This window comes from Bison bison, unplaced genomic scaffold (assembly GCF_000754665.1).
Source record: "Bison bison bison isolate TAMUID 2011002044 unplaced genomic scaffold, Bison_UMD1.0 scf7180017864304, whole genome shotgun sequence".
Lineage (NCBI taxonomy): Eukaryota > Metazoa > Chordata > Mammalia > Artiodactyla > Bovidae > Bison > Bison bison.
Window position 1 is genome coordinate 3,136,810 of NW_011494876.1, and position 10,471 is coordinate 3,147,280.

The 10,471-nt window shown below is 39.6% G+C and overlaps 1 protein-coding gene across 2 annotated transcripts in view; it reads right to left on the minus strand.

The window, feature by feature from the left end:
* Positions 1 to 10,471, minus strand: part of SYNPR (synaptoporin) — a 309,053-nt gene that overhangs the window by 7,524 nt on the left and 291,058 nt on the right. For both annotated transcript variants that reach the window (XM_010851535.1, XM_010851534.1), the window contains one exon: positions 363 to 554. In XM_010851535.1, the coding sequence (XP_010849837.1) occupies positions 363 to 554 (192 nt within the window). The remainder of the gene's footprint in view (positions 1 to 362; positions 555 to 10,471) is intronic.

Genomic DNA, 10,471 nt, shown 5'->3' on the forward strand with positions numbered 1-10,471 from the left:
ATCAACTGGTAATATTCTATGTGTGGCTTCTATCAAATATTCCTTTTAACTTCTGGCAGACTTCAGTCTTAAAGTTCAGATTTTATATCTGCTTCTGCCTTAGAATTCTGACTTGACCGTCATCCAAGCAAAAGCTGCCCGAACCTGCCGGGCTCTTGTTAAGAACTCTGTAATTGGACACATTAAAGTCTATGGGTTCTGACAATAGAAAACTTGAAGGCCAAAGGATCATCTAGCCCATAGAGTGAACTATCACCTTTTAGACTGGACCCCATTCAGAGGCAAAACATTTCCCAGATGACTCCTGGGACACTTTTCTGATTCCCATGATTGGCAAAAAAAGATCTGAGAGGGAAACATACCACAGAAGTGTTTAGGCTGGACATCACAGGACTGTGGACAGCCGTGCATTTGTTGGATGGCTGTTTGCAAGCTGACATCAGTAACAATACTTCTTTGGGATCTGTAGCGACCTTGACATCAGACAGTCCTTTTGCCCAAGCTGATGAACCCACCAACCACAAGAACGAAAAAACTACAGTGACGATGAAGTCCTACAGGAACAAACAGAAAGATAAAATAGGAAGAGAAAAGTGAGTTCTAGAAACAAATCAATTGGTTTGCCTTTTGAAAAATTCCAAGATCCCATAGCATTGGAACCATGTTGAAAAATGAATAATAGTTTTGTGATATTAATTTCTAGAAAATAAATAATAATAGTAACATTGATGAATGATTACTGTGTTTCTAATGATGGGGGGCTACTGTCATAACCTTGCTTGTGACCCTCCCTCTCTAAAGAGGCACTCCCAAGACTTCAGCAGATCATGTTCTAACATAAGACAACTGCTCAGATTTACTGTATTTGTGTTTGTCTACTAGAAAGATGTTGCATCCTATTTACCTAGATAACAAAACACTGACCTGGGAAGGAAAATAGTATATTTAATATAGCAACAGGAATTATTTTAAATGATAAATGCCTCAAGTAGAAAATCTGTTTCTTTCCTATCTGAGGTCATGGTGATATCACTTACTCTGGTTAGCCTTCCCTCATGCTGTGACTGAATTACTTTCCATCAAGATCCTGAGGAGCACTTAAACTCTAAAGATGCTGTTGTGGATATTTGTTAGGTGTGACTTTTGGAGAGGGTCCACTGTGAAGACTGAATCTTCTGAACAACTGGTCTCTTTCCATCCAGGGATTATTGTAAATTATGTAACTCACCAATTGACCATTTCATGTTGCCTTTAGAAAACTTAAGGCCAATTCGTTACCCTCATATAATGCGCTTTTTTTTTTTTTTTTAATAAAGCCTGGCTATTTTAACCCTATTCCGAACTGTATTTTATACACCCATCCTGCCTTTCCTGTCTTCTTTCCTTCTCATTTTTAATTAATTTCATCCTGAATTTCATATGTCCTTCTAAGTCATTTGAAGTTGTTTCTGGAAAGAGATGGGGGTATAAATAAAAAGGCAAACAAATACAGTATCTATAGCTGCTTCAAACCAGAAAGAACATTTGGAATAGAGAAACTCAAGTGTTGGGGTTTGAATTAGAAATTGGAGGAACGGTTATTAAATAAATAAGCCAGACTGATTGTATCAAATACAACTTCTCTTCATGTTCAGTCTGGTACCTTTATTCAATTACTCCTCCATTTATTCAGACAATAATTTCTGAGTCATGCATCAGGTCTTACAAGGGTTTACAAATGTAAAATACGGACTTTGCTTTCTTGAGATTACATATTTATTAGTGGTCATAGACACTTTGTAATTTCAAGACAGTAGCTGGCCTTATGCTCATCATAAATAGAAACAGAGTTTTATTGGAGTATAATTGCTTTACAATGTTGTATTAGTTTCTGCTGTACAATGAAGTGAATCAGCCATATGTATACATATATTCCGTCCCTCCTGAACCTCCTATCCCCATCCCATCCCAGTCTAGGTCACCACAGAGCACCAAGTTGAGCTCCCTGTGCTATGCAAGAAATAGACTTTAAAAGGCTGTCAGGATGGGGAAATGCTGAAGAACAGAGTCATGTGAAAACTCTCAGTTGGAAATTGTAGAAAGTGATAAAGTTTTTAGATTTATGTATTAAAATAACAGTGAAGTGAAGTGAAGTCGCTCAGTCATGTCCGACTCTTTGCAACCCCATGGACTGTAGCCTATCAGGTTCCTCATTCCATGGGATTTTCCAGGCAAGAGTGCTGGAGCAGATTGCCATTTCCTTCTCCAGGGGACCTTCCCAACCCAGGAATCGAACCTGGGTCTCCCGCATTGCAGGCAGACACTTTACCTTCTGAGCCAGCAGGGAAATAACAGTAATACTACCTAAAATTTACTGAGCAGTTATCATGTGATTCCAAGTTTACATGTATTAATTCCAAGTGTACATGTATTAATTCATTTAATCCTGACAACAGACCTATGAAATAGATGCTAATTCTGTCCTCATTTTACAGTTGAGGAAACTGAGGCCCAAAAAGCTAAATAAAATTCTCAGAGTCAAGAGTCAGTAAGTGGGGGAGCCAGGATTCTAAGCCTGGCTGTCTGCTTCCAGAACCTGAGAGCTTGACTATTCTATATAGCTTTTCATGTCTGCTTTAAGGAATACTCGGCTTTTTTTTTTTTAATCTTCTTTCTTTACAAAAAAATTGTGTTTGACTGTGCAGGCTCTTAGTTGTGGTATGCCAACTTTTAGTTGCAGCATGTGGGATCTACTTTCCTGACCTGGATGGAAGCTGGGCCCCTGCATTGGGAGCACAAGTCTTAGCCACTAGACCACCAGAGAAGTCCCAGGAACATTTATTTTTTAATTTAAAACAAGTGCATTAAGAAAGTTAAAAAGTAGTAATGAATCGCTTTTGATATAAACTTTCTGACTGAAGTCAGGACCTATGTCCTTGGAGTTATTTTGGGGAGCTAATCCAACCCTTTCCCCCCAGTACCATTTCATAAACAGGGATCAGTATATTGTATAAAGTATCTCAATATTAATTATAAGCTCAGAGTCTGTCTTCAGATTGACCTGGGACTGAATCCTGATGTTTTGACTTACTTAAAGCCTGAATTTTGCCCTCTGTAAATTGGGCTAACAACAGTATCTGTCTCATTGGATGGTTGTGAGAAGTGAAAACGTGCATGTCTGCCTATTTTCCACAATAAGATGTCAGCTGCATGAGGGCAGGTACTTTGTCTACCTTGCCTATTGTTGGGTCTTGGCAGAAGAGGTGTCAGCAACATTTGCTGAGAGAATGAAAGAAAGAAAGAATAAATGAACGTACAAAATGGTCCCAATTTGGTTCTATAAACTTTTATATAGGAGTTTACCAGGTGGTATGTAAGCTTGTATGTTTTTAAACATATTTTATAATTAGATAAAATAAAAAGAGCATGGCAATGTCATCAAGGCACTGATTGATTATATCAATAGCTCTCCCAGACAGAACTTCAGGTGCCCTATTTGTACCAGGATTTATAATTAGACCAAACAAAAAATGTCATTAGAATGGAGTTTTTCTATTAAAAATAAAAAAAGCAGCCTCAAGTCAGGTTTTCTATAATTAAGCAAAGTGTGACAATTGGGAGACTATTTCAAAATTCTAACTCGAGTATCAGTTAGCCTGAACTTTTTTTGGACTTCAGGTGTAATCTAAGTTTGAAGCTACATTCAGGGAGAGATTTGGGAGCAAACCTGACCCCCACTCTCTTCCCATCTTTTAATCCAGGGATCTCCAAACTCCAGAATCTGACACCTGATGATCTGAGGTGGAGCTGATGTAATCATAATAGAAATAAAGTGCACAATAAATGCAATGCACTTGAGTCATCCCAAGACCACCTTCCACTTCCTATCCATGGAAAAATTGTCTTCCATGAAATCAATCCCTGGTGCCAAAAAGGTTGGGGAGTGCTGCTTTAATCTACTGAACCAGGTTCATTTTGCTCAATGCTCAGCAAGCCAAAACCCTGACAAGCCTAGGAGTGCACCAAAGAAAAGATTTTTTTGCAAGAGAGTCAAGTGAGAAGATGGGAAAACAAATCTCACATTTGCCTGCTGGAAGGCAGGCAAGGGGTGGATGTTTATGGGATAAGGCAGCAGAGCGGGTTTAGGCAAAGGGAGTGTGGGGAAAGGTGAGGAAAGGTGATTGAAAGAAAGTGCAAGAATCCTCGTTCTGCACAGGCATAACTAGGCCTAACAGGTCTCTGCACTTGGAGTTTTTCTGGCCCACTGATGTCAGAAGGTCAACTAGCAGACACTGGTCATACCCAGTTGAAGGTTGTGGGTTCTATTCCGTCTTCATCAGATCAGCTGGAACTAAACACAGCTGATTCCAGTTTCCTTCTGCTTGGAGGACAGGTAAGTCTTAAAATAACTGTGATTAAGGAAGGTAGGTGAAATGGACTTAAGCCATGGTTTCACTGCAATTGGCCAAACCCGCCTGGAACTCCCTGTGATTCATGCAAGTCACCTCCTGGACACAGAACATGGTAGACAGGGCAGAGGGCTCATTAAAAACTGTCCCAAACTAGTGGCTCTTAGGAGACTGCTGCTGCCACCTGTGTGCTGGAGTGTTTCCTGTATGCCAGGCACTCTGCTAAACCACTTGCAGACATCAGTAACCTTGTAGCTGAGATCCTTAGGTTAGCCCTGCTTTTAAGAGGAAACTGAAGAACAGACAGGCCAAATGCTTTCCTTATAACTAGTGCCTCACTTGACTACTATGCCATATCATGAGCTTTCTTTAGTGTATTTTAGGTAGATAGCTATCTTAGTTGATGCTAAGTTTCAGTCATTTGGTACTACCTGAACAATTCTGATTTTATGTGCATACCTCTTGTGTTATTGTTCAACATTTCATTTACAGCAAATTATCCTTTTTACATAAATAAGGTTATCTTAGAAGGAAATTATATGTGTCCAATAAATGTTAAACCAACCAAATTGTTATAGATAGAAGAAAACTGCAAACATAAAGGCTATACAGTGAAAATACTTTAAATTCTAGCTGGGGATGTTTGCACAAGGATTTGGGATCTAGGATCTCTGTTAAAAAGGAGATTCATGAGTGTTAAAAGGATATTAAAGAAATACTAGCATGACCTAATTAGAAGGCTTAAACTAAATATGGAGCAACTTTTCACTCATCTTACTTAATGCCATGTTAATGGTCCACCTAAAATAACCTCTGTGCCAGAGGAGATAAATGCTATGCCTCGTTTATCTAACAGAGATAAAGTATGCATGGAAGAAACTCAAGACATAAATTTGTAACATTCACCGTTAAGTTACCAGGATGCACATAAAAGCTATCTTCTGCTACCTTTGCTTGTGCTATTTCCTCTCATAGAAAGGAGTGGTTGCCGTTCAAAAGGTGCTTTAATGTTTCCCCAAAACTCTCAATGTATGTATGTGCCCCCATAAGACCCCAAAAAGTAGCCAGCGCAGACATTACTAGCTCCATACTGTAGATGAAGAAACTGTGACCATGAAGGCTGAGTGATGTGCCCATGGTCCATTAAGTGGTTTATAAATTTTGCTCTGAGCTCCTGGTCTCACTGTTCCAAAAGAACACGGACACGCTATGTGGTTGTGTTTCTGCAGCATGTGTTAAGAATCTGCTCAATGATCCAAGAAAACAGCTTCCTCAGCAGAGGGAGCAGCCTGGCTTCATGCTGCCTGGATGGTTTGTTTCCATTTTGTTGGTTGGGTGTGTTTTTGTTGCCCCCAGCTCTCCTAATTTACTGTTAGCAAGCTCATTTTTACTAGAATGTAATTTAATATATTAAAGATGCTTGTCCTGGCTCAGTCTGGGGAATATAAGAGGGAATCATCTTTGGTAACAGAAAACTTGGTATTTTAGAACCAGGTAAACCTGTCTGGTGGCTCAGTGGTAAAGAATCGTCCTGCAACACAGGAAATGCAGGTTTGAACCCTGAGTTGGGAAGATCCCCTGAAGGAGGACATATTAACTCACTCCAGTATTCCTGCCTGGAGAATCCCAAGGACAGAGGAGCCTGGTGGGTTAAAGTCTATGGGGTTGCAAAGAGTTGGACATGACTTAGGGACTAAACAACAAACAACAAAAACCTGTCTCTATTTCTCCCTGTGGATGGCACATTGCAGCTCCACTGGATATTGGTAAACATAGTCAATTTCACACTTCTGTTAGCAAATATTCACAACATGTCAACTCCAATGACTTAATTATCTATCCTATTTGATAGCTTTGCTCTTTTCACCATGGCTGACACCTATATGGGGAGTCTACACTAGAAACTGGGCAATCCAGTGAGTCACACTGATCCTCAGTGTAGTTGGATTCACTTTTCTAAGTCAGCTTTCAGGACTCCCAGAATGAAGCTGTGAATTAGGAAACACAAAAATCAAACACCATGAGAGAAGCTCTGTTCAGGGAAGAGCTTTGGATTTGTCTTTGAAGAGACAATTGCCAAGCGGTGGGCTGAATATGATAACCTTCTGTTCTCTCACAGGTTTATTTCATTACTTCATTTGAAACACTAATAAAAATTACATCTGACTTCTGGAGAACGTCTAGTTTTTAACATGCTATGGCAGAAGATGCTTGTGGCTCAGTTGGTAAAGAATCCAACTTTACCATCTCCCGCCTGCAATCCGGGAGACCTGGGTTTGATCTCAGGGTTGGGAAGATTCCCTGGAGAAGGGAAAGGCTACCCATTCCAGTATTATAGGTCACAAAGAGTCGGACACGACTGAGAGACTTTCACTCATGGCAGAAGATCATTTGATTTACATAATCACTGAGGGATGGTGAAGATAATTATACTCATTTACAGATCCAAGGAGGTTAAATGATATGTTCAAATTGTCATAAGTAACTGAGATTTGAATTTGGGCTGGATGAAAGTGAGCAGCTTTCCATTATGCCCAGCTGTTCTGAAGTTTCGGCTACCTAATTGTGGGAACACAGATATAGCAAGAAATTACACTAAGTTACAAAGAAAAAACGGAGAAGGCAATGGCACCCCACTCCAGTCCTCTTGCCTGGAAAATCCCATGGACAGAGGAGCCTTGTGGGCTGCAATCCATGGGGTCACTAAGAGTCAGACAGGACTGAGTGACTTCACTTTCACTTTTCACTTTCATGCATTGGAGAAGGAAATGGCAGCACACTCCAGTGTTCTTGCCTGAAGAATTCCAGGGACAGAGGAGCCTGGTAGGAGGCTGTCTATGGGGTTGCACAGAGTCGGACACGACTGAAGCGACTTAGCAGCAGCAGCAGCAGCACAAAGAAAAAAATTATTTCTCCTTCACAATTCTCTTTCTATATGGATGGTAAAGAAGAAAGTCTCAGATGGCTGCTAATATGTCTCTAATACCTATTTAATAAACTTAATATCCACCTATCAAAGAAAATTGGCCCCAGGCTCAGAGCCTTCAGGCAAACAATGGTACTTGGCTGGAATACAGTACTCTTTATTTTCCATTGATTCATTTCTGGGTTTATCTTCTAATTATGTCAAATAACACTAGACGTCTATATTCAGGAGTGGTACAGAGTTTTCTTCAAAAATCGATTTTATTGAAGTTAAAAAATAATTTAATTTAAAGAACAACAGTAAATAACTTGTGGCCCACATGACAGAAGCGGGGCAGAGAATGCCTGAAGTTTTGAAAGAACTGCACGGCCCCATCCTGGGCTGGAAACATCAAGATTCTAGCCCAGTACTGTCTCATAGAAATAGAACATGAGCCAGAGTTGGGAGTCACATATGTAATTTTATGTTTAATAGTGACCACATTTTTTCCAAAAAAAGCAAAAAGAGATTGGTGCAATTATAGTAATACATTATGTGTATTAATATAAGATAGCTCAATATTTAAAAATGTTATCATTTCATACATTATAAAATTACAGATAAGACATTTTACTTTTTCTGGTATTAAGTCTTTGAAATCTGGTGTGTAATGGATACCTACCATACATCTTACTTTGGTGTCAGCCACATTTCAAGTGTTATGTGCAATGGGACCGTTTAACTCCAGTCTGTGGTTAACAAGTGGAAGCACATTTACATTCAGGCTCCACTGACAGTGATGCCCTTTGTTTTGGGTCACCGATGTCACAGCTTCTTGGAACTTGAACCTGAGATGGCACTGGAAGCCATTTTTTAGCTTAGCTTTTACAAGGCCAGCATGCCTTTTGCATCTGTCCTGGCCTATAGGATTTCTTACAGGGATTGATACGATGGACTGAAATATTGCCTCAGTGGTCTGATGGAGGGCTAAAGGCAGACCAATGACCAAAGGGAGCCTTAGGTTTTCGATACTGACAGTCAAGGGAAGAGACGGACCACTGAACAGCCCTGCCAAATGGGAGCTACGTTTCAGCTTCAGTGTAGGGGCAAAGTTTGACGTGACCCCTCTGTTCTCAAGACATGTGCCAAGATGGTGGCTGGTGAAATGGGATGACGCAAGGAGTGTCCCATTTTACTGTAAAAAGTCCCACTTTACAGATGGGATATATTACTTAACCCAGCTTGAAAGATGCAGAGCCAAGATTCAGACCCAAGGAGTTTGGCTCCAGAATCTGTGTTCCTAAGCTATTATAAAAGCACTCTGTTGTTTTTAAAGGCCAATGATTTTATTTACTCATAATAAAAATTAAGTTGCAGTATTCATACTTATGGCTGTCATTTAGAGAGCAGTTACTGTGTACCAGACACTGTGTATCCCATGTATAACACATTTAGTTCTCATAATAACACTTCAAGGTGGCTATTATTGACTCCACTTGACAAATGAGAAAATTGAGGTTCTGAGAGATCAAGTAAGTTGCTGGAGATCTCGCAGTCACTAAGCTGGCTAAGTTTTGCTTGCGACTACGGTTTGTTGAGCTTCACAGTCTGTGTTTCCTCCTGGAAGTTGAACCTCATTATATTCCAGACCAGCTTTGATAGGGGGCTCACCATGTGTCAGGCATGCTGTTGATGTGCTTCACACGTCTCACCTCAGTTCAGTCTTACTACAACCTTATGAAGTAGCATCAGCTTTTCCATTTTACAGATGAAGAAGCTTAGAGAAGGTAAGTAATTAGAGGAATTGGGCCCCAAACTCAGCTCTAACTCCAAATTCAATGGATTCATTCATTTGTGCGTCATTTTACTTGTTCCTTCTTCAAATCATCTGTTCAATATTTAATATTTTCCCATTGTGGGCTGGGTTCTGTTCTAAAAATGGGGTGTGTGTGTGTGTGTGTGTGTGTCGCACAGTCATGGATGGCTCTTTGTGACCCTTTGGACTATAGCCCGCCAGGCTCCACACCAGCCAAAGACCTGTTCTTGGCCCACCAGTGATTTCAACTTTGCCTTGCACTATCTGGGTCGTTTTACATTACTACTGTGACGATACACTATCGCCACACTGTCAGCTAATCAGAACTGTGCAGAAAGAAAGCTGCAGAGGGTGGGGATGTTCTGTTATGGAAAGTAGGTAACAGTCAATCATCTGGTTTCATGTGCGAAGAATCTGGCTTATGCTGGAGAAGCAGTGCAGGATTTCATTTCTTTTTCTCTTAAGTTAAATTTGATTATGATTGACATACTGCACTTTTAAGTCTGTTCCCAGAGAACTTTATCCATTGATTTGCGGTTGCTCAGATGTGGAACTGAGGCTTCCTGCTTCTTCTTGTTTCAAATGTTTGTTATGAAAATAAATAAATAAATAAAAATGATCTCTTGCATTCCTCCCTATAGCTCAGTCATAGACAATTGATTTCAAAATCTGGTTGCAAGAAAGAGGTATTCTTGGCTGTTTGGCATTTTTGGAATTTTGAAGGTCTTCAGTAGCTTGCTGCAATGCTGTTGTAAATCATATGCTAAAAACACTCCTTACAACCTGCTCTGGTTTCTAATCGATTCAGCCTAAGCTTTTCATTACAAATAGCACAAACATTTCCAAACAAGTTAATAGTAATATAAGAAAATTAACTACTGTTTTAAATAAATTACTTGAAATAATAGTAACATTATTAGTAATAGATGCTATTGATCTAGTGCCTACTATAAGTCAGGCCCCATGCTAAGACCTTTACAACATTATTCCACTTAATCTTTACCAAGGATTTGTGAGGTAGGTCTTATATAGAGACTTTTAGAGAAAAAAGTATCACTTAGTAGTACAGTCTACAGTCTTTGGAATCAGGTAGCCCTGGGTTCAAATCTCAACTCTTTCTAAGTAGCTCTGGGACCTTATTAAGCCTCAGTTTTCCCATCTGTAAAAAGGAACAATAGTGACATATATTTTCACAGGATTTTTGTCAAGAATAAATGAGTTAATTCAATAAAATGCTTTGGTCAGTCCTCGACACACAGTAAGCCCTCAATGAATTTACACATATTCTATATGTAATAATTGAATATGTAGCAGCCTAGAAAAGTCCATTGGTACTATCCAGTGGATTTTTTTTTTTTTTTT